The sequence below is a fragment of the Coenobita brevimanus genome, chromosome 90 (assembly GCF_032717465.1).
Source record: "Coenobita brevimanus isolate Jiangsu-jjx chromosome 90, ASM3271746v2, whole genome shotgun sequence".
Lineage (NCBI taxonomy): Eukaryota > Metazoa > Arthropoda > Malacostraca > Decapoda > Coenobitidae > Coenobita > Coenobita brevimanus.
The window spans coordinates 24,380,711-24,405,111 of NC_137043.1; the positions used below are offsets into that span (position 1 = coordinate 24,380,711).

The 24,401-nt window shown below is 43.5% G+C and overlaps 1 protein-coding gene across 1 annotated transcript in view; it reads left to right on the forward strand.

Moving 5' to 3' along the window:
- pav (kinesin family member pavarotti) overlaps nt 1-24,401 on the forward strand; it is a 170,702-nt gene that overhangs the window by 119,810 nt on the left and 26,491 nt on the right. Inside the window, exons 13-16 of the mRNA XM_080281640.1 lie at nt 1,828-2,036; nt 7,547-7,681; nt 9,312-9,494; nt 22,392-22,472. Coding sequence (XP_080137766.1) covers nt 1,828-2,036; nt 7,547-7,681; nt 9,312-9,494; nt 22,392-22,472 — 608 coding nt within the window. The remainder of the gene's footprint in view (nt 1-1,827; nt 2,037-7,546; nt 7,682-9,311; nt 9,495-22,391; nt 22,473-24,401) is intronic.

Here is a 24,401-nt window from a genome sequence, read left to right on the forward strand (position 1 = left end):
GCATACCAATTCATTTTTCACAGTTTAAAAAAGTTTGCTATCTATCTGTCTATTGCCAGATGCCTCAATCCCGAGATGGGTGGCCACAAACCCATGTTGCCCTGTCCCCTGCCATTTCACTGTCCTCCCCCCAACGCACACCTCCCTCTCTCAGATGCCTCTCTATTCCATCCCTCCATTTCATCATTGGTCTCCCCCTCCCTCTCCCCTCCATCGCCTTACTCTCACTTTACATCCTCTCCACATGGCCAAAGCACCTCAGAGTATTTTTCCTAGTGCATTCTGTCATATCCACATTCACACCACAGTGCTCCTCCACCTCTTTTCTCAGTCTCTCTCCATGTCACTCCACCTGCTCCTCCCAAATAACACATTTCCACTGCACTCACTTTTGACTTGTGTCCTTCCAACAAGGTCCAAGCTTCGCTTCCATACATTAGAATGGGGAACATGATACAATCATGCAGCAATTTTTTTTTTTTTTTTTTTGCTCACTTCCCTTTTTCTTATCACTGCTTCAGTGAGCCAGTAACTTTTCTTCCCTGTTGTACCCTTTCAAGCACTTCATCCTCTAAATTTCCATCCTTACTCATCACACTACACAAGTTACTTAAATGCACTCACGTTTTCCGTTTCCTCACTATCCAGCCTCACTGTGCATCAGTGACTCTATTTCCCTCGAAGACCACAACTTTACTCTTCTTTACATTCACCTTTGGATTCTGTTTTGTACATACTTCCCAAACTCATTCACCAAACCTTGCAGTTCCCTTTCATCTTCACTTAACAATACAGTATCATCTGCAAACAACAGAACAGGAAGTTTCCAAATGCTGCCCTCTCTCATAAGGGCCAGTCCAGCATCCACTGCCATACCTTGTATATATCTCTTCTACCCATAGACGAGTTATATAACCAAGGAGACATGGCACATCCCTGTTTCAGACCAACATTCAGACAGAAAAATTCATTCAGTTCACCATCCACACCCACTTTAGCCGTAGCACCTTCATACTTACTCTTTACAGCTTTCAACAGCTTCCCATTTACTCTCCATATTTTTTTTATATTTTCCACATTCCTTGTCTATCCATTCTGTCGTGCTTTCTCCAACTCCATGAAGGTACATACAACTTCATTCCCTTGAAACTTTTAAACTAAACACCTCAGGATGAATATCTGATTTACACAACCGCTTCCCTTCATGAAACCTCCTTGTTCGTCTCCAGCTAATTCCTGTTATTTCCCCAACTCTGTCAATAAGTATCCTACCTTACACTTTGCCATTTTACACTAAGGAGACAAATGCCCATATGATTACCACACATTTCTTTTATTAATTATTTACCAACCGGAGGTGACCTTTCCATATTTTCTATTGAAATGAGTCTTTAACAGGTTACTTGTTATTATTCCTAGATTATTACAGCTATAGGGATTTTTATTAACTTATCTCTGAAAGCTGTAAATGAGGATTTAGAATGCATAAGGATTCTGCCGATGTTTGCCAGTAGCCAGCCATGTTTAGCATTCCTAACGTGCATTTTTAAATTTGAAAGCTGGCTGTCAAATGTAAGGGAGGTTAGGTTGGATTAGATTTGGCCTAGTTACGTTAGGTTAGGTTAAATCATTAAGTTTCCCATTGCTTTGACATGAAATACATTCATCTGCACCAGATCATATGAACCCAATCAATCCTCCACTTCTCTCTTATATTCCACCTTTTTTCATCATCTTGCAAACTTTCTACCTCCTGTGTATGGACTGACTGGAAGATGTAGCAGAATAATTTGAAGCCTAAAATGTATTCATATTTTCTTTTCACAGTTTTATCAGTTCGCTCAAACATAGCAGACATGGAGAAGGAGAACTTAGTCATGAAGAAGGAACTAGGGAGCATCCAGGCACTGTACCGGGAAGCCATGAGTACCATACGTACATTACAGGCTAGGGTAATGAATGCCGAGGCTGCCAATGATAGTCTGTTACGCAAAATCAGCCAGTATGAGGGTCTCAAGGTTGAGTGCGAGGCTGTGGTAAGTGTTCTGTTGTATTTATATAGTATATACAGTGCGTACGTAGTCAGTGTCATACAGTATCTCACTGTACCATATGTATCCCTTTAATAGTAAGAATTCACAAGGAAGAAGAGGACGAGGTAAATGACAGTCTTGAAATACAGGTATATATATAAATAAATAAGTAATCACTCTAATATCCGGACGCCCAATATCCGAACATCCCCACTACCCGGACAGATCCAATATTCCCAAAATGGTCCGGGGGGGGGGGGCAATTTTTCCCGCCTGTAATTTGAACTTGCCGCATGCGGCGCGGGAGAGCATTGTTGTGGCGCGTCATTCCTCCGACGTCTGATAGAGCGCCACTGCATCCTTCTCACTTTCCGCCTGTCTCTCGCCGCAAGTGCACACTCGTCGTTATGGCTGCCCACGTGATCGTTTTTGTGGTGGTGCCTTACCTGCTGCAAGGCCTCCTGCTGCTCTCGGGCCTCCTCTTAGTGTGTGTGATGATGGCCCCGCCACCTGAGAAAAGGAAGAGAGTGGTGTTGACTCTGGAGAAGAAGCGGGAGATATTGGAGAAAGTAGAAGCGGGGTGGTCTACTTCCCGCATTCTCCTCGAGTTTAACCTGGCCCGGTCTACTTTGTTCGATATCAAGAGATCCCGAGACAAACTCGTGCAGTACACGGCTGACTTCTCGTCGAGAAGCAAACGCAACGTGGAAAGGAAGGTTATGTTTACCCCCAAGTTTGCAGAAATCGATCGATCGATCCACGTTGATTTGGTATAGACAACAACATGCTGCTGGTGTGATGGTACTTGGAACGGAGCTGAAGGCTGCTGCTGAGAAGTTCACCAGGCTTCATGACACCCTAGACTTCAAGGCATCCGAGGGTTGGCTCTTTGCGTTCAAGTTACGGCATGGCCTTACCAACCGTAAAGCACATGGCGAAGCATTGGATGCTAACGAGGATGGAGTTGACGAGTTTCAGCACAAGGTGAAGGGCTTGATCGACAGGGAGGCCCTCACTCTCGGTCAAGTCTACAACGCAGACGAAACTGGCCTATTCTATCGCTCGCTCCCAACGAACACTCTAGCCGAGGAGACGGAGAAGCGTGTACCTGGCCGCAAGCTCTCCAAGGAACGGATAACTGCTTTGTGTTGTGCCAATTCTAACGGCATGCACCGGCTTAAGCCCGTTGTTGTTGGCCATGCAAAGCAGCCTCGGTGCCTTCGTGGGGTGATGGATGTCCTTCCTGTCGCCTGGTACCATTCTTTGAAGGCATGGTTCACAGCTGTGATCTTCAAAGACTGGTTCCACCGCCACTTCGTCAAGGAGGTCATCCATTACCAGACGAAGACACTGGGAATCCCGCGCGACCAGGTAAAGGCCCTCCTTCTCCTCGACAATGCACCTGCCCACCCGTGCGACAAGGACTTGGTTGCTGAAAATGGCCATGTTAGGTGCATGTTTCTGCCACCTAATACGACTGCTCTCATCCAACCAATGGACCAAGGAGTGATCGTGGCAACAAAGTGCCTATACCGTCGGAAGTTCCTGGACGAGGTGATGGTTGTTCTCGAGGACGAGGACGAGTGCAGGGAGGGACGGGACACACGAGGCAGGCGGACTTTGGAAAACCTTCTCCGCTACAACATCAAGTCTGCGCTGTACAACTGGGCTAGTGCATGGAAGGAAGTCCCTGTGAAGACTCTGGAAAATGGTTGGTCTCGTCTGCTTCTCGGAACGGATGTGGAGTACGATTTTCTAGGATTTAACATGGATGACTTCCATGCACGGCTACGTACGTATGGCGACGATGTAGATGTGGACGATGTTCGTGAGTGGTTGGATGACGACGAGGGCGATCCTGGGTATCAGACGTTGTCTGATATCGAGATCGCGTCTTCAGTTGCAGGTGTCAGTACCGAACTTGAAGATTCCGACGATGAAGGCAACGATGATGCGGACTCCTCTCAGCAGGACGCTACTCCAGCCATCCCTAAGCTGAGTGCACTCCGGGAACATCTAGAGTTCATCCTAGACTACCTGGAACATCCGGACTGCGACAGGGAGATGGGGCCCTTGGGACTCGTGGAGGAAGTGCGTGCTTTCAGGCATCGCATCATCAATCGTCAGAATCGTCGGTCATGCGTCAATCAACCATTGACAGTTTTTTCAGGCCTGTGACCCCCGCTGTGCCCAGCCCTGGCTCCACGCCGTTGCCTCCCCAAGACAGGCCCTTATGCTCCGAGCCACAGCCCAGCACATCAGCCACGGTGGAGTCACCGCTCGACGTGAGTTTGCGGCTGTCTTCAGAGTCGTCTGCAGTGGGTACGCCATCACCACGACCCAGCGATGCACCCCTAGGTCACCTGCCAGTGATACTCTCGGACTCTGACAGTGAATAAACAGCAAGAACTTCTCCACTAGACCACACGGGAATTTAGAGTGTTGTGCAGTGGAAAAAACAGTGTGTTGTGTTAAGGATTTACAGTTGTGAGAGAAAAGACTCAATTGAAAAAAAATTTAACGTAAATAGACTTGTTTGTTTTGGCTTTGGAAAATTATAAGAATGGGAAAAGTTAAAGTGAAACACTTAGTAAGTTACAATGGAGCATTAGTTAGACAAGAGTGCACACTGTGAAGAGAACGGACTTCTGTGTGTGATTGACTAAGTTCAGTGCAAGACTTCAGGAACAGTGTACTGCAAGTGCTTCAGGAGAAAATGGGGAGAAATGGCATTCCCCCAAGCTAGACCCTGTATTGGATCATATAGCCCTGCTAGGTTACAGGAGCGCGCTACCACTCCCGGCACGGCAGTCCCGGGCGAGGCTCGAACTCGCAATCCGCCGATTACGAGCTTGATGCTCTACCACTGAGCCACCATGCCCCCACAAGTGCTTCAGGAAATCCTTCTTACTGTCAGAGTCCGAGAGGAGGTGGTTATTCATCGAGGTGGCCATGGACTTGCTGTAAGTAGGCAGAATGTTTCATACTGTACTTTTTTCCATACTATACTTACCTCATTTCACTCTTTAATGTCCTTTATTGGTGTGAATAGGGTGTTAGGAGCTATGCATGTGCAGTAGGAAGGTGTTTTTCTGAGTTAGGCTAGGTTAGGGTCCATAAGTACCAGTCCAGGAGCCAGTCACCAGAATGTTTATTAATGCATGAACATACTTCTAAACCCTCATTTTATGTTTCTTTTGCATTTATTTCAGTCATTTGTGTACCTTATTGGTGTGATTTGGGTCTTAAATAGGTGCTATGCATGTCCAGAGGGAGTTGTATAGGTGTTTCTCTGAGTTAGGGTCCATAAGTACAAGTCCATAAGCTGGGGCCCAATATCCGGACAGAACCAATATCCGGACCTACATATGGCTCTATTACGTCGGATATTGGAGTGATTACTGTATATATATATCATCATCATCAGCCGTTGAGGTCCACTGCAGGACCGGCCTACCCCTACCAAAGCATGGACGATACAGCCAATGTATCTCTACCCAGTGGCTTAGGCTGTCTGGTAGAGACTGTATGTAGGGTAAGAAGTGCTTCTGAGTGTGATTGTAGTGTTGTAGTGGCTTTGAATGTGTGTGTAGTCTTTGAACAAAGAGTAATCGGCCCGCCTTAAGCCGATGGGGTTTAAGCATACTAGTATGCGACACTGGTTCAACCACAGCACCCCTTGTGTCTGCCAAAGTAGCAAGTGGCTTGGTGAACGCTTCCCAAAGTTTTTACAACTCAGGCGGGAGGCGAACCAGTGCTCGCCAGCGTGCAAAACGCACACTCTACCACTGTGCCACAGAGGCTCCATATATAGATATAGATATATATATATATATTTCACCAATTATTTCTAGTTAGAAAATTCGGTAAGTTGAACTACCCTAGAGCCCCATATAGTTCGCCTTATGGAGGGTTTACTGTATTCCACAAGAATATCCTGTAATATTTAGCAACAGATGTTAGTCCTTCATCATTGCTTAGTTGCATTGAAATGTATGTTCCAAACTGTCGTGGAAAAAATCACATTTATCTGTTTCTTAGACATCAAGTGTGCCAAGTGGATTTTTTTTTTTTTTTTTCTCAAGGGCCTTATTTGCCCCTGTGTGGAATGTAAGTCCCCTGTGTGGGGGGAGGGGAGGCACACTACATGTATCACTTCTAAACAGCAAAGAATGGCATTAATGAGGAACCTGCACATGGTGCTGTGCAGCTTTGTCATCCACCCAGGAGTCAAACCTCCTCATGTTTACCCACACCTTACTGTGAAAAAGATCCATATCTGACGTTGCTGAGGCTCTGTCTAATACAAGGGGACAACGAATTCGTAGGTAATATATGTACCCTGTACTGTAACATACCTGTAGGATGTCCCCACAGAATTTGTTGCTTACCTGTTGTCGATGAGCCCGAAAGACTGGAGTTAAGCAGCAACAACACTAACAAGATACAAACAAAAACATAAAAATGATGCTGTGTTTCCTCTTAAGGATTCCCTGTATGGGGGTTGGCCATGGTACAGCTGATGTTTTCTATGGACTGAAAACTAAGCAAAGTACTAAAACCAGCTACTTACAGGCCAAAAGTTGTTGGCAGCCATTAGCAAAGAAAGAAATTTTGGATTTGTAATAAGGTTTACAACAATATAAGAGTCTCAACTTGGACATCAACTCTTATGTATAGTTACTCAGAAGATCATTGAGTGACTGTACTTGTGGTTGAATGTTCCCTGTCAAAGACTGATGATTGTGTTGCTGTTACCAAGCTTGTAGCCACATTTCACTCTCATGGTAGTACCTCCCAGGGTGATGGTAGCCATCCATCTACTACCTACGACCAACAAAAGCACAAAGGCATTTTGTCTTAGTCTGCTTCTCTTACTGACTGTTCAGCCTCTCTTTTTTGCTGCAGTGTTTGAATCTCTGTTCTTCTGCTTTTTCTGTTTCAGCAGTCACAGGTCTTCTGAAATGCATGCTTGCATCCCTCATGTAGTATGAAGCTGTGCAGGCTGGTGCAGCATCTCTAGCCATGCACTGTTACATTTTAATTGTTCACCTCTAATGCTGTGGTAAACTGATCTTCTCGGTTCTTCATGTATGCATCTGGTCACTCTGGAACTACCCTCTTCAGTGTCTCTCTTTCTGCAGAAATGCATTACTCTTTGAAACAGTCAGTCTTGGGATTGTAAAATGAAAAGATCTTAACAAAGGCTATCCTTTGTTCACTGTTTTCAGGAAAGGGCTTCCTGCCTTTTGTTCTTTCTTTTCTGATTAAGGAAATAATAGTAATTTTGTTGAGTACAATTTCTAGTATTGTGAATTATTGATAACTTCACTTTTAACATGCCAAGTAAATGAATGTTTGATTTTTATATTGTTTGAGGTTCACAATGGAAAATCTGATTGTTTGGCATTAGCCAGTGTGAAACAGATCAGTTATTAGATGAGGTTTAAGTCTGTATATAAGTTATTAATATGTATTTATGACTACCAGCATGACAGTGAGTTTCCTTGCAGAAGGAGGAGCGAGACATGGCAAAAATACAGGGCCACATTGAAAAGCAGCGTATGAAGGCCCGACTGAAGACCAAACTAGAGATGGAAAAGGAACGCCTCAAGAATGATATGAACACCAAGCTCTCGCAGCAGAAGGTATTTGATAATTCAGTACAATATTATTGTGTATTTATAGGTGTTGGCAGTGAATAGTGAACAGTGGAGTATATAAAATGTGATATACAGTAGACCCCTTAATTTGTGTGGCATATGTATCCAGGAATTTTACTGCTCAAATCATCATCATCATGTGTTGCCCCATGAGGAGCATAGAAGCCCGGGGCTAGGCACTGACATGCTGTTGAGATATCACAACACACAGCCTGCCCAGAAGCCAAATTCATTACTTGTTAAAATTCACTATAGTAAATGCAGTAGCAATTACTCAGATTTAGCTGTTTGTTAACACTTGCCGAGCTGCAGACCTCATATGAGGTATAGTGTACTTTGGTTATAAAACAGTGACACAGGGGAGGTGAACTATCGTACAAAGAATCACCGGAGTACGGGCAAAAGAATCCATAAGACTGTTCCTCCAGCTTTCTGCTCAGAACGGTTTCCCACACAGGAATCCCAATACCCTCAACAATATGCAACTCTCAGTCCTTCATTATTTCTAAGTATTTTTGGTATCACTTATTCTTGTAATCTGCTGTAGAAATATCACAATACTGCACTTCTCTTGTGAAACTAGTCTCTCAGATTGCCATAACTATGCATTCTTTAACAGTCCTCATGTGATGAGTATACGGGATCCTTACTCACTTCTTGGATTACAGCTTTCGTGTGGGGGCTCACCACATACAGCTCATATTGAACAGGTTGGAGTCAGCACTTTTTCATCTCATCAGTGCCTCTCACTAACTCCCAGCATCCTTTCTAACTTTACTGTAATGTTGCATCTCAGTTGTTATTCCTTTACTATTATACTTGTCACTCCTTTTCTGAACTCTACCTGTATTCTTGTCTTACTATGGTGGGCATGCACTCACAGCACCCGTATAGCTGCACTCTCACGTTTTGTTCCACTTGTATATTTGCTAAAATTAACCAGTATTCTCAGTCTCATATAGACAGCTGTTCAACTCTGGAAGTGCTGTCTTGTTGCCCATGCCATCTGCCAGTTTCCATCTTTCTGTCTTTTAAATGCAGTATGTCAGAGCATCTCATGATAAACAGACCTTGATTATGGTATCTTTCCTTCAGCTTTCCTTGGAAGGGATCCTGGCCTTTGTTTATCTGTTTTTTGTGTATGAAAACATTGATAGCTATTCATTCTTTCTTTTATTTAATTATGTTTCATGTTTCTCATGCCTGCCAATTGACACACACACACACACACACACACACACACACACACACACACACACACACACACACACACACACACACACACACATACATTTTGAAAGGCAGTGTTCTGGCCTTACACTGGTTGTTAACCTTGTTCACCTGATGGATTCTTTTCAAGGTGCATGGTCTCCCTTCACACATTGATCAAGTCCCCTAACCCTAAGGTCTCTTTTCAGACATCATCTCATGTGATTGTAATTATTAAGATTACCTTGCTTCGGGTTATGCAGCAGGGTAGTATAACCAGAGACCACAATGTTAGAATTATTCCATAATGTACAGTATATTAAGATGTTTCATAGTAATAGATATTTTCATTATTACTGTGTATTGCATTATTTGTAATATTTCCATTAATTCTGTTTTGATGCAGTCAAGGATTTACCACAATCAAGTAAGAGCTCTTCAAGAAATGCTGCTGAGTGGAGGAACTACAGAAAACACTCAGTCCCCAGTTCATGGAGCTTCATCGGATCCTGACCTTCCCCGTCTTCGCCCTCGCACTAACTCTGATCCTAAGAGCAACTCCTCACAAGAGCGCTCTGATGACTTAAGTGTAAGTTTATTAATGTTTTTAGCCATGACCATCTTATCCAGATTAGTTGTGTAACCAGTTGAAAGGAGTATGGAAGAAAAAATTGTGAGGGGCCACTTTGTCACATACAGTAAGTCCTCATTATACAGTACAGTAGGCTCGCACTGTGCACAATTCGCCTTGTGCGCGAATGACCAAAAATCACAACCAAAAACCCTTCAATGTGCGAGTTTACCGCACAGAACGCGAGGCAGAGGCAAGGAGTGGCTCAAAAATGCCATTTTCTACTTGTGTGCGACCACCCCTCACACAGTGCGTCACGTGTCGTCATGCTGATGCGCAGAAATTCCCGGGCATTCTACTGCACAGCTTGGGGTACAAGGGAGCGGGCATGCCATAACAGTCCTGGCTCGTGCGCTGTGCGGATCTGCTCTCTACAGCTAACCTGTCGTGTACAACGTGTGGTGTTTTTTGTGCTGCCTGTACTTCGCCGCACCATGGCTCCAACCCCAAGAGTTAAGAAACTTCTGACACACGCCACCAAGTTAAAGATCATTAAGATGAAGGAGGAGGGTCAAGGAAACACGGCTATCGGGAGAACCCTGGGACTGGCTGAATCTACAGTGAGAACTGTGTGGAAGAACCGTGAAGCCATAAAGGCTGTAGTGAAGACGTACAGTGCCTCTGACCTAGACGGCTGTTCGTGGGTGGGAAATTGTGCTATGATACTAATGGAGCACTATCTTGCCACCTTCATAATGCGGAAAGAAAAGGCTGCATCTCGAAGGTTAAAAGTGGAAAAACCTTTCAGGGCATCGGTTGGATGGCTGGACCGTTTTCTCAAGCGCAAGGAACTCCATTACGTGAAAGTGTCTGGTGAACGTGCCTCTGCCGATGAGCTGGCCACGAGAGACTGTCCTGCGATATTTCGAGCGATTATTGAAGAGGGACAGTACACCAAGGACCAGGTATACAACATCGATGAAACGTCTTTATATTACAAGGCCATGCCAAAATCAACTTACATCGCTAAAAGACAGAAACAAGCCCCTGGTCGCAAGCTCCAGAAGTGTAAGATGACGGTAATGTTCGCTGTAAACCTGTCTGGGAGCCACAAGATGAGGCCAGTTGTTGTACACACAGCTTCACATCCAAGGTGCTACAAAAACTTCACGAACATGGATGCAAGTGGCGTGTATTGGTACAAGTCCGCAAATGGTTGGATGACCGGGAACATTATGGCAGACTGGTTAACGAGGCGGTGTGTCCCTGATGCGAGGGCCAAGTGTCGGGAACTGGGCATTCCATTTAAGATGCTCCTTGTGCTTGATAACGCACCAAGTCACCCTCCATACCTGGAAGATCTTCATAAGGATTGTCGTGTTGTGTTTCTGCCGCCCCACACGACGTCACTGTAGTCTGTCTCAGGAAAAACGAGGGTAGAATATCGTCTATTTTACTCCAAAGTCACTGTCAAAGGCCGAAGGCATCTGATATAACGACCTGTGGGAATACAGGCTGCCCAGGGACAAGGCCTGAGGGCAAGAGGCACACACACACACACACACACACACACACACACACAATGAATGAATGGGTATAAGTGACCCGCTATGCTCACAGGTCAATATGAACTGTGGTTCCTGTTTTTGGATGCAACTTTTTTTTTTTTTTTTTTACAAAGCGCTAAAAATAAACGAAAAATATTGGACCAGTTATTCGTTGTATATTTAGATTTAATAGCATGTTATTCCTTTTTTTATTTTACTTTTACTTTTACTTTTTTTTTTTTTTTTTTTTTTTTTTCCGCCTGTCATCAAGAATTTGTAAGTTGGCATCTCAGGTCACAGCACCTCCTGACTGACTCCTGGGAGATGACAAGACAGAGTTGTCTGCCGTTTTCCCCTTGCTTCAGTCAGAGCTGGATATCCATATTCGCATTTCATCAACGGACTTACCCTCTCTCTCTCTCTCTCTCTCTCTCTCTCTCTCTAAACCCCTGCTTCCCTCCATTCTTCTCTCCCTCCTCCCTCCCCTATCTAGCATCTCTCTCTCTCTAAACCTCTGCTTCCGTCCTTTCTTGTCTCCCTCCTCCCTCCCCCATCTACCCTCTCTCTCTCTCTCTCTCTCTCTCTCTCTCTCTCTCTCGTGTGTGTGTGTGTGTGTGTGTTTAATCATTATCATGACTAATGGTATGCTTTGTATTGGAAAGTAACGATGAGGAGAAATATTGTGGAATCTATGGCGAATATTGTGGCAGAAGGGTGTAGACATGTATGAAGGTGAACGTTAATTGGCCCACAAGGAATTAATGACAGTTCCACATGCTGACGTCTCGAGGGGACTTCTTGTAGTTGTTCTCTATAAATATATTCCAATGTTTTATTTATTTTATAATACTTATATTACAGTTAAGTTATACTTTGCATTGACATTATTATTCGCTACTACAGAACCTTGAGAGAGAGAGAGAGAGGAGGGAGGGCTGGTCATTCCCAGGGGACAAGTGGGCACTCCTCACCTCTCTCTCTCTAGCATGCAGACCCACCCCCCCTGAACTCAAAACATCATCCTTCCTGCCTTCATATCCATCCCCATCCCCTCTCTTCACCTAGCTTTTTGCCCACATACACAACATTTGCACACACACACACACACACACACACACACACACACACACACACCTGAGCTGGGATCGGCAATCCCTTTCCCATTGTGACCTCTATTTCCTTACCCAACATTCTTTCCCTCTCCCAAAGGACTTCCCACTTCACCTGTCCCTTGTTTCTCTCCGTCTTTGTGCCGTGATCAGAAATCTGGACAGAATAGGGTTGAGACTGAATGGCTTGTTCATTGTTACTTTGTTAAAACGATAAATATAAACAAACACGTTTGTTTAAATAACTGACGACCTACCAAAAAATCTATCATTCTATCAGAATATATATATATATTGTTACGGTAGCGCCAGCCCAGGGCTATTACAAAAAGACAACAAGGCAGCCTTAGATGATCGGCCTCCACTGCGTTGCAAAAATAACGCAGACCCTGGCACTCACACTCCGCAAACTAGAGAAAAACTGCGCAACGGAAAAACTTAAACGCAACACTCTGTACTTTGACTAACAAATGGAACAGCCTGCCTATAGATCCAGCCTACTATCGTCACTACCGGAAGTAATACCGCCCGAGACAGTCTACAGGAACACCTCCCACTTACTTCCGGTGGTGACGAATTCCTACTTAACCCGTGTCCAAGGGGGAACGCAGTTAATGGCTCACGATAGTTCTCACTAGCCTTGTGCAAGTAGATGGGATTGAACTGTGTAGGGGTTAGGGGTGTGTGTGTATGTACGTGTGTTGGGGAACGTTAATTAAGGCAGCGAGAGGACTACGGTGAGCCAGACTGGCCCTCCAAAGACAACAAGGTCACAAAAACAAATAAAATAACTACTTCCCTCAGTCAGCAACAAAAGAATAAAAATTAACTTAAATGAAAACGCCAGCTCGGCATAAAAAATGACTGGGGAGAGAGAGAGAGTGTACAAACACCCAATACTGAAGCTGGTTGGGAAGACACTGCCCTGACGCCAGGCTCGTGTGCAGCCAAGCGCGAACGCATGAATCAAATTAATTAATAAGAACTTATATTCGTGCCCCTCTCTCTCTACAATAAATTGGTACTTCTAATGCAAGCAAAACATCATTAAATATACTAGTAGCTCACACAAGACAATCAAAATAATCAAATGCATTCTCAGCATGGTATGAAATAAAATTGCCCTCAGTGGCAGGAACAAAAGAAACAAAAGAACTTGTATCACTCGCTAATTTAAACTCCGCGAATGACACGGATATATACTGCATAATCCCCTAGCCCAGCTGTAACGGCTGCATCCGTGGGAACAATATATACAACTTAGAACTATAAAACTTATATGTAAACTTCAGGAAACTGGCAAATGGGGCCCCCGCTTAGAAAATTCCTTGGTGCGCCCCTGCTGGGCACTGATAGATAAATAGAGGCTTCACATTGTTTTATTACTTAAGCGTTTTGTGTGTGTGTGTGTGTGTGTGTTTTCATAGTGATAGCTGAGTAGCCCAGGGAAGAGGAGGGATCGGATTATCGGGATGGGGGGAGGGGGATTCCACCAGTGAAGAAGAAGGTTTAGATGAGGGAGACATGAATATCGAGTGATAGACAGATAGATAGGTAGATAGAGAGAGAGAGAGAGAGATTGTATTTTCAATGTAAATTTTAGAACATAATGAATATTTATAAAGGAAATGCTACTGTTGTGCCTTCGATCAGTAATACTATTGTAAATCAGTTTGTTTTTTCATAAAGAATAGTAATAAAACAATAAAATAAAATTAAATAATTTTTCTTCATCTTTCATGCCTATTTCATTGGCTTCCTTACCCTATAACCCTCCCCACATTCCGACCCGGGTCACTTCCATCCTCCATCCCTCCTCATATGGACTGATATCTGGGCACTGACAGATAAATAGAGGCTACACATTGTTTTATTATTTAAGCGTCGTGTGTGTGTGTGTGTGTGTGTGTACATGAAAGAAAACGGAAGAGGGAAGGAGGAAGGTTCAGAATCCCGAGGGGACCTCTTAATCCTTCACACAGTCACTCGTGTTCCGATTTTGGCAAAGGCTTTGTAAAATTCTCTCCCTCATGTTCCCTGAGAAAGGGTATAGTGCAGCCACTGGATCAAGAACTAATTGCCACAGTGAAGCATTTCTACCATAAGCAAGTGTACAAATACCTATGCAGGAAGACCGACACACAAGAGGAGCTTCATGCCCTACAAGAAGATCACGACAAAGACCTTGATGAGCAATCTGCTCCCGTTCCATCTCCACCAGCACCTGTATCCCGACCTGCCACAGATTCTATGACTGTTGAGGCATTTTGGCGTAACTTTACAGTGAAGGACGCAGTTGAATTTCTCCTTCAAGCCTGGCACCAGATTACACCTGCAACGGTGAACCATGCGTGGCGAATGCTCGTGCCTCACTTATGCATCACCCAGGAGACGTCCATTCAACCACTGGCTGAGGCTGAGGCAGCAACATTGACAGCAGCACAAGCTGTACCAGGTTTCGAGGACGTTACATTGGCGGACATACAAGAAGTGCACACTGCGACTGAGGAACAGCCTCCCGAGGAAGTGTTGCAACGGATAGACAAGGCTGACGCAGAGCCCGACGCCAGACAGAGTCAAGTTGAGCAGCCTAGCGTGATGGAAGGCAGGACTGAGCTGTGTATGTCAAACATTAGCAAGATCCTTGCTGCCATGGATAAGCTCAAGGAAGAGGTGAAGGAACAGGAAGTGAGCAACCTAAGAATGGAGGAACTTCTGGTTGGTATCGACAAACTCTTCCGTTTCTACACAGACAAGCACAGGGAAGAAATAAACAGGAGACGACAGACGCTGATAACAAGCTACACACAGCGGGCTCAAGTTGGTGAAATTGTGGAACCATCGACATCGTCTGCTCCTGTTCCTGTTGAGGATGAATAGGATGCAATGTCAGAAGTGTCAGCATTGAACTTTGAAGGGTTTATGGCCAAAGTGAGTGACTTTGATGCTCCTGGGGAAGGTGATCAAGAGAATCTGTGGGGGGAAGTGTTGGTGCCGTGGGGAGTGCGGCTCTGTAATTGTTGCCGCGCCTCGGAACCTCTGTTATTTAAGGTCATCAGGCCTGTTGTCTACTGTTGTTAAGGTGACTACCCATATTTTTGTTATTGTAGCTATAGCTTTAGTACAATGTCTGAAACATATGACCTTTATTATGTCTCTAAGAGCCAGAAAATGTCCAAGTATGAGGGGGTACCGCCCATAAGTAATTATTCCCATAAGATTATGTATTCCTACTATGCGAATTCCCAGTGCGTGAGGTCGTGGACCGCCCAATCTCTCGTGCACTGTGCGAGCCCACTGTATATTAAATGTTTTCCAGTTATCACTGCTTTGTTATTTTGTATAACTGGTACTGTGATTTGGGAGAAACAAGTAAATCAGATGTATAGGTAGCAGTCTGGAATTTACTGGGGAGTTAAAAGGACCTAAAAAATGGTAACAAAAATGAACTTGTAAGAGTGTTAACTAGGAATGCAATACCTGTAGTTGGTGATGCAAGGATATTTAGTAACAAGAGAGATATCACATGGTAAGACATGAAAGTAGAAACAGTTGTAGAGGGCAAAAGAAAAGAGGGTGGGATGGATGTAAGAAAATTTGTTTGAAAGTGGGAAAATACTGAAAGTAAAAGGTATTGTATGTAAAGAGATTAGTAAAAATATGGAGAGGACATATGTGTAGATAAGAAAACTGGATGTCACCTCACAAAATAGTAATGGAAAGAGTTACAAAATGATGAATCTTGGTGAGTGTAAGCAGTGAATGTGAAAGAATGTTCACATCCAAACTAGAAATGGGAAGATTTCGAAGGAGTGGGTTAATGAGAGAAGACCAGTGGCTAACATGTTGGAGTTTGTTCCACAGAAAGGACTTTACCATGTGCCAAGAATGGTATCATTAGCTGTAGAAGACTTTCCGTGCCTTGTCCTACATTCAGACTCACTCATAGATACTCATCTTATCATTTCTACACCCTCAGATGACCAGGGAGTTTCTTTTAGTTGGAGGATTTTATGCTTTATTGACTCTATCGGTTACGTTTATGTGAAGCTACAGAACGTGGTGAATGTTTTTGGTGTATCAGATAGAGCCAGGATTCTGGGGGCTTGAATGATGAGTGAATGGGAGCATGGCCCATTTGACTGGGCAAACTTGGGCTGTCTGGATGTTGCTACTCCTCACCCTGCCCTAAGTTGGGAAAGGAGGTCCAGATGATGATGATGATGGTGATGATGTAAAAACATGTCGAGGCCATTGCTGATGTAAGGCAGCCCTTCAAGGAAGCCTAGTATATTCGTAATCTTATATTTATCATCATTTTGAAAACCCTTAGTCTCATTGATTTGTACACAACTAATGGATTCGTTTTGTGGTCACCTGTAGCATTGGTAGCAACAAACTTTGAAAATCTGCCTTGCTTTGCTTTGTATCCACCTGCCTCATTTCCTCCTCTTGAGTTATCAGTTCCTTAGTGGATTCCTTTTCCATGAACAGAGCAGTTTTATCACCAGTGAATAATCTTTCTGCTTTATGCAGATCTTCCTCGGTCACACTGCACAATTGCCTTGGAAAGTGCTACAGCTTATGCTTACTCATAACTGTACAGTACTTATATCCTGCACAGTTAATATGATACCTTTTTTAAAGTTAACAAACTAGCCAGCAGAATCATGGAATTAGGAGAAAGTAACATTCTCCCTCTGGGTAGCTGCAGCAAGCCTTCCATTTGTGCAGCTTGTGTATCACAAGAAAGTACCATGCAAAAATAATCAAGCAGGTTGTTCATTAACAACCATTGTTATTTAGCTTATAAAGAATGAAGGACACAAGTCAAGAGTGAGGGCAGTGAAAGTGAGTTATTTAATAGGAGTATGTGAAGTTGCAGGTGGTGGCGACCATCATTCACTCACTTGATGTAGTGCTGCCGACTTCTTCCTTAGCCTTTATCATTCTTTTTCTGTCCCTGCCCTCCTCTCTTCCTGTTTCTCCCATCTTTCCTGTCAATTCTTATTGCTTTTCCTTCCTTTTCAGGTGGCTTTACATTGAGTGACAAGCCAAATGGTTTCCTGTAGGCCAAGAAACCACTTACAATGCTGGGTGGTAACCATATAACCAAACCATACGTTCTCCCTACGTGTCAACAAGTGAGTTGTTGGAGGGTTAGTGCCCCTCCCTGTAAAACAAATAACTCAAAAGTCAAATGGCCACCCCTTACGGGATTATGGCGTCTGGCAATAGATAGATAGATAGATGTGAAGTTGCATGGAGTGAGAGACAAAAGAGGAAGCGAAGGAGACTGAGGATGAGATGGAGGGATAGAGTAGAGAGATATATGAGAGAGAGAGAGGACAGCCAAATGGCAGAGGACAGTGTGACATGGAGGTGGTTTGTTTATGCCCACCCCTAATAGGATGAAGGCATCTCGCCACAGATAATAAAATCCAAAAATTTTTCCTCAAGTCCTAACTTGGGCTCTCCTAACAATATATTCCCTCAAGTACACTACATGTATGATTTACAGGCATACTATAAAGACTTACTAATCATCAGTAACTTAATAAAGTGGTATTAAGTGGAAAATATTCAGTGACAGAAGAATGGAAGTGTCAGGTTAGGAGTCAGAATCATGAAAACAGTGATCAGTTATTGGGAGCACTCGTTACTTCGTATCACTTATCACAGATATCACATGTATTTTATTCGTTTATTTATTGACATTTATTTTTTACACTTTAGAGTAGTGGTGTAAGTGCCGATACGTTTCTATCTCTTCGTCTGTCTGTAGCCAGACACCTCAGTCTCATAAGGGGTGGCCACAAACAAATCACCTCCATGTTGCCCTGTCCCCTGCCATTTTGTTACCCTCCCCCAACTTACAACCCCCTCTCTCGTATACTTTTTGACTCCATCCCTCCATCTTATCCTCAGTCTCCCCCTCCTTCCCCCGTCCTCTCCACCTTACTCTTAATTCATTTCCACTGCTCTCACTCTTGACTTGTGTCATTCCAACAAGGTCCAAGCTTTGCTTCCAAATGCTAGAGTGGGGATCACAATACTGTTATGCAGTTTTTTTTTCCCCCTATTTCTGCCTTCAGTGAACCAGCAACCTTTCTTCCATGCTGTACTCTTTCAAGCATTTCATCTTCCAAACTTCCATCCATATTCATTACAATACCTAGGTACTTAAGTGCATTCACATTTTCCATTATCTCACTCTGCATTCAGTGACTTCATTTCTCTCAGATACCATAACTTTACTCATCCTTTTGTTCATCTTTAGATTCCATTTTTCACATATTATCCCAAACCCATTCACCAAGTCTTGTAGTTGCCCACTGTCTTCACATAATGATACAGTATCATCCGCAAACAACAGAACAGGAAGTTTCCAAATTCTGCCCACTCTCATTAGGGACACTCCAACATCCACTGCCCAACTTTGCATCATTTTTATAATTCTATCCATATACAAACTGAACAACCATGGAGACATGACATCACTGTTTCAGGCCGAAATTCAGATTTAAAAAATTCACTCGGTTCACCATCCACATACACACTGCAGTGCTAGTGCCCTCATACATACTCTTCACAATATTCATCTGCTTCCCATTTCCTCCATGTATTTTTAATATTTTTCACATTTCTTGTCTATCCATTCTATCATATGCTTTCTTCAAATGCATGAAGGCAGCATACAACTTCTTTCCTTTCTCTAGAAGCTTTTGCACTGAACATCTTGGGACTCTGCCTTCCTCCAATCCATACATCTTCCACATCCTTTCTACTACTGCTGTCTCTCCCCCATGCATCAGCCTTTCACCACATACTCCATCAATTTCTGGGGCTGTCACTTCCATCCTTTTCATCTCCCTTCTCCCAGGCATTCCATAGCTATGGTACTTACACTAACATTACTTTCATTCTCTGTTTTCAACAGTTCCATAAAGTGTTCTATTTACTCACTGTTTCTCCCATCTCCACCAGCAACCTGCCATTTTTATTTTTAATTTTCCCACTGCCTTCTTTATCACCCTGACTTATTCTCTTACACCCCTTGCAAAATATTTTCTTACATTCCCTCCACCTCAAACTTCTTACTCTCCCTTACTAATCTTTTCACCTCTCTCCTCTACATATAACTCTGTTCCCTCCCTCAACTTCCTCCATGCCTCTGCTTTCCTTACACTTACTACAGTATATGCTTTAATCTTTTGTGCCGCAGCTTGTCTCACCTCTACATTCCACCATGCTGTTCCTTGCACCAACTTTCGTATTCTCTTCAATCCACACACCGCTTCACATGCTGCACAGATGTCTTCTGTGAGTACCTTCCACCTTACACATCTTCTCCAAATCATTTACTCAGTCGCTCCTTCACTTTTTTTTTTTTTTTTGAGAGAGAGAGAGCGAGAAAGGGAGTGTCAGTCATTGCCTTTCGTTCATCCAGCTCACCACCTTCCCTTCCTGTAAGTTGCCATAGATGCCTGTGGATCATTTTGTAGCTAAAGTGGGTATTGGTTACCGGTATCACCAATCCCCCCCCCTGCACAATGTCCACCAGAGCACTACCACTTCTGCAGGCACACCCCACTCACCAGCGATTCCATCCACCTTCACATTCCATACTTTTTCATCCCTATGTCCAATTAAAACACTCTCTCACTCTCAAACTTTTCCATGCATGCTTCCACATTTGACCAGAGCTTATCTTTCACTCTGTTTTCCCGGTCTTCTATCAGCTCCTATACACCCATAATCGCCCATGCATCTATTCCTACTTTCAACCAAAGTCACACAATCCGTGAACCAACTGATCCATACTCTCTTATTTTCTCATTCCACCTGTTGCACACAGCAGTACATACACTTTCCTTTGTCCTCTCATTCTCACCTATTCCCACATAAATACCCAGTCCATACTCCCACTCTCTCACATTCTTTCCTCTCCATGTGGCCTCACTCATTCCATATATGCCCACTTTTGCATCCTGAAGCACCTGAACAATCTCTTTTTCACTTCATCATTTCTCACCTAGCTGTCTATCTATCTATAGCCTGACGCCCTAATCCCGCAAAGGGTGGCCGCAGACAAAACGCCTCCAAGTCGCTCTGTCACCCACCATTTGACTACCCTCCCCTCAACTCACTCCCTCCTCCCTCATATACCTCTCAACTCCAGCCCTCCACCTCATCCTCGGTCTTCCCCTTCCTCTCCCTCCCTTCACCTCACCTACATACACCCTCTTTGTCAATCTTTCATTCTCCATTCTCTGCGCATGTTCAAACCACCTCAGTGTATTTCTCCTAATCTTCTCAACCACATCCACATCCACCCCACAATGTTCTTTCACTTCTTCATTCGTCAACCTGTCCCTCCATGTCATTCCACATGCTCCTCTCAAGTAACTCATTTCCACTGCTCTCACTCTTGACTTGTTCCCCTCTTGCAAGGTCCATACCTCGCTTCCATACATCAAGGTAGGGATCACAATACTATCATGCAGTGACTTCTTAACTTCCATACTCACCTCCCTATTTCTCATCACACAATGAACTAACAACTTTCCTTCCCTGCTGTGCCCTTTCAAGCACTTCATCCCCCAAAGTTCCATCCTTACTCATCACACTGCCCAAGTACTTGAATGCACTCACATTCTCACCTACTCCTGCATATATACCCAATCCATACTCCTACTCTCTCGCATTCTCACCTCTCCATTCGGTCTCACTCAGTCCACATACATGCCCACTTTTGCATCCTCAAGCACCTGCACAATCTCTCTTTTTCACCTCATTATTTGCACTCCTCACACTCCATGTTGCCATCGTTTTTTGTCCGGTCCTTGGTCGTCACCTGTAAGTACATCCGAGTCCGAGGCATTTTGTTTGTCTTTTTAATTAGTTGTGTTACGGGGATGGGCACTAACCCCTTGCCAACCCACTTGTTGGCATGTAGAAAACACACATTGGTTGTTTTTTTATCATCTAGCATCTTAAATGATTTCCTGGCTTACAGGATATCATTTGGTTTGTCGCTCAGTGTAATCACCCTGGAGTAGTCCTACATTGAGTGGATGATGGGTGTCCCCATCCTTGCTCCGCAAACAATACATTACTCTTATAACATGTATGTCCTATGCCTCCCCAGCTTGAGCTTCCATCCTATATAATACCCACAACAACACATTGCAAATCATACAAATGAATACCCTTTACATCACCACTGGCTGTACTAAAACCACATAAGCAGCTCACTTTCATTCCAGAACTAAAGTCCTCCCTGTCAGAGACTACCTTGCTATGAGAGGCACACAGTTCATTGCAGCAGCATGTGCTCTGGTATTACATGACAGACACATATAACACACAGGGACACAAAATGATTGCCACGCAAACATTATCAAACCCTGTACAACAGTATCCCACCTCCAGACATTTCAGCACTAGCAATGAATAGACATCTACATACTTCACACATAGGGCAATACAAAACCTCTATAACATTATAGTACAAGCCCCTCCCCCCTTCTGACATCCACCATCGTAGTTGCCCATAAGCAGAGAAGATTGAGTTCACCCAGCTAGGCTTAGAACAGGACATCACCCAGCCCTCCTCAGCTGCTAGCTTTGACTTGGGTCAGGTAGAATCACACAGATAACCCATACCCAGCTTGTAGAATAGGCCAGCACAACATAACATAATGGAGCACTGGACATCACATGTCACTCTAAGATGTAGATACATCACTGAAATAGGTAACCTATGGAATGATCCCATGTGGGCAGTTGCTTACCTGTGGTCAACAGGTCTGCTCAATCAAAAGGACCTGGACTAAGCAAGAACATCACCTTGTACTAAAAGTGCTAAGTTGCAAGGAAAGTTTTCAAGCCACAAATTTTAAAAAAAAACTAGAAAAATTGTCATTGTCCAGGCACTAGCACTATGAAGCCATAACCACATCTAGCATAAAAGGGCTAAACCACTGAACAGTGATCACTCAAATGTACGTAAACATGACTGTCAACAAGAGACCTAAGATATTTGTGCAGCTGATAAGTAGTGTATTGGCAGTGTTTATGCATGAGTGTGTTGGGATGTCTGACTCAAGTTTTTTGTTTTTGCTCACATTACTGGTAAATTTCTCCCCAAACTTAGGCAATTATCCGCAGTTGTGTAGATAGTGAGCACTTTGATACTGCCATCAATTTGCCAATGATAGATAAGTCCACTCATTTTGACCATACTATTATAACAGGGCCCAGCAGTGGTGAACTTGAGACACCGACGCTCTCGGTCCCAAGGGGCAGAAATCTGGCTGGACCACAGACCTACACAGGTAAAGTCTTCTTTGTGGTGTAGATTAGTATTTTGATATAACTAAAAGAAGGGGAAAAAAAGAAAAATGTGTCATTGTTTGCATAGAATACTTCTAAGGAGTACATTGAGATCTCCACATAATTAATTTTTGTAATGTGGAAAACGGTGTATAAGCCAGTTGAATGGTCGTTGTCAGATTAACACCATGCATCTTCAGAAAACCTATACTAGGGTTGATAACTTGGAAAAAATTAAATTTAAGACAACCTCAAAGAGCCAAACTTGTGTGACTTCAACCCTCATCTTCACCAAATTTTTGCATCCTGCAAACAATGCATCATATAAGACTAAAAGATGGCCTGTTTCATGTATTCTGACATAATTTAAAATTTACAGTATTAATACTTTAAAAAATAAAAATGGTAAATGTTGTTCACACACACACACACACACACACACACACACACACACACACTGTCAACAACAGTCTCAGTATTCATTTGTGCTGTGGTAAATTGTTATTAAATTTTTCCCCCAAAGTGCTGCATGTGACATGTGTAGCCTTTTTCATAACTAGGGATACACATCTTCTCATGTTGTGTAATGTACTGTCCACTGCTAATAGGATTTGGGATTGTTTTGTTTAGCTACTGCCTGGTGCACAGATGATCAGTGCACTAGGCAGTAAGTATAACAGTTGCACATCCCACCAGCAGTAGATAGTAAGTAGACAACACTCGTAGATATGTTTATATGTTTTCTTACTTAGGAATGCAACTGTATATTTATACATCACAAAACCACCTCCAATATGGGAGAGAGAGAAGAGAAGGGAGTGGATGCATGCATGTCATAATTCTGAATATGGAATGGAAATCTCTTGCAAGTGACTATCTGGTATGAAATCCAAGAGGAAATTTCAGGGATATGAGACTTGTCAGAGAGAGCAGTCATGTGATAAACAAAGCACTAAGTCAGGTGTGGAACACCATTCAAACGATTGTATGTACACAACATTCCCCATATGCCATTCCAGATCATTTTAACACCAAAATTTGACATCATACAAAAATTGCCAGTATGGTATTTAACACAGTGCATCATCATCATCATCATCATCATCATCATCATCATCTATTCCTCCCTCCTTTATATTCTTATCATTGTTACCACTTCAGAGAGAGTGGATAACAATAGAATAGAGTGGTGAAAAAGATATACCTGAGCAAATTTGAAGGAGGGAGGAGGTGAGGTTGGGAAAGGAGAAGGTGGAGGGATATGGTGGATGAGTTTGTTAGGAAGAGAGGTATGGAAGTCAGTGAGGCTAGGGGACTGACAGGAGATTGAGCTGGCTGGATGAATGTTGTGAGACAAAGTGCATGGTCACGGACTTTTTTTTAATGTGACAGCATTTGGATTGACTCTATTGGATACGTTTAAGTAAAGCTACAGAATGTGGTGAAAGTTTTTTGGCGTATCAGATAGAACCAGGATTCCGGGGGCTTGAATGATGAGTGAATGGAAGCATGGCCCATTGGACTGGGCAGACTTGGGCTGTCTGGATGTTGCTACTCTTCACCCTGCCCTAGGGTGAGAAAGGAGGTCTAGATAGTGATGATGTTATCACTGCAATTGTCAGTTCGATAAGAATTGCTTCGATATCCAACATACTTGCTGACCGAATACTCCCACTAGTACACAACACTGCCGGATATGGGGGTACGGGTGTACATCTGTTATGCACCCTCCTATCACAAACACTGCACAAGATGGAGTTACTTCGCATGCCCTTGCGACAAACTGCACATTGCCACACTCTCTCTATTTTGGGCCTTCGGCAGTACTGCCCCCAGCCCTAGATATCATAACTAATTTTATCTGCATTTATTCTTCAAACCCTTGTGTCCCATTCCATCTCTCCATTTCCTAAGTCTTTCCCCCACCTGCT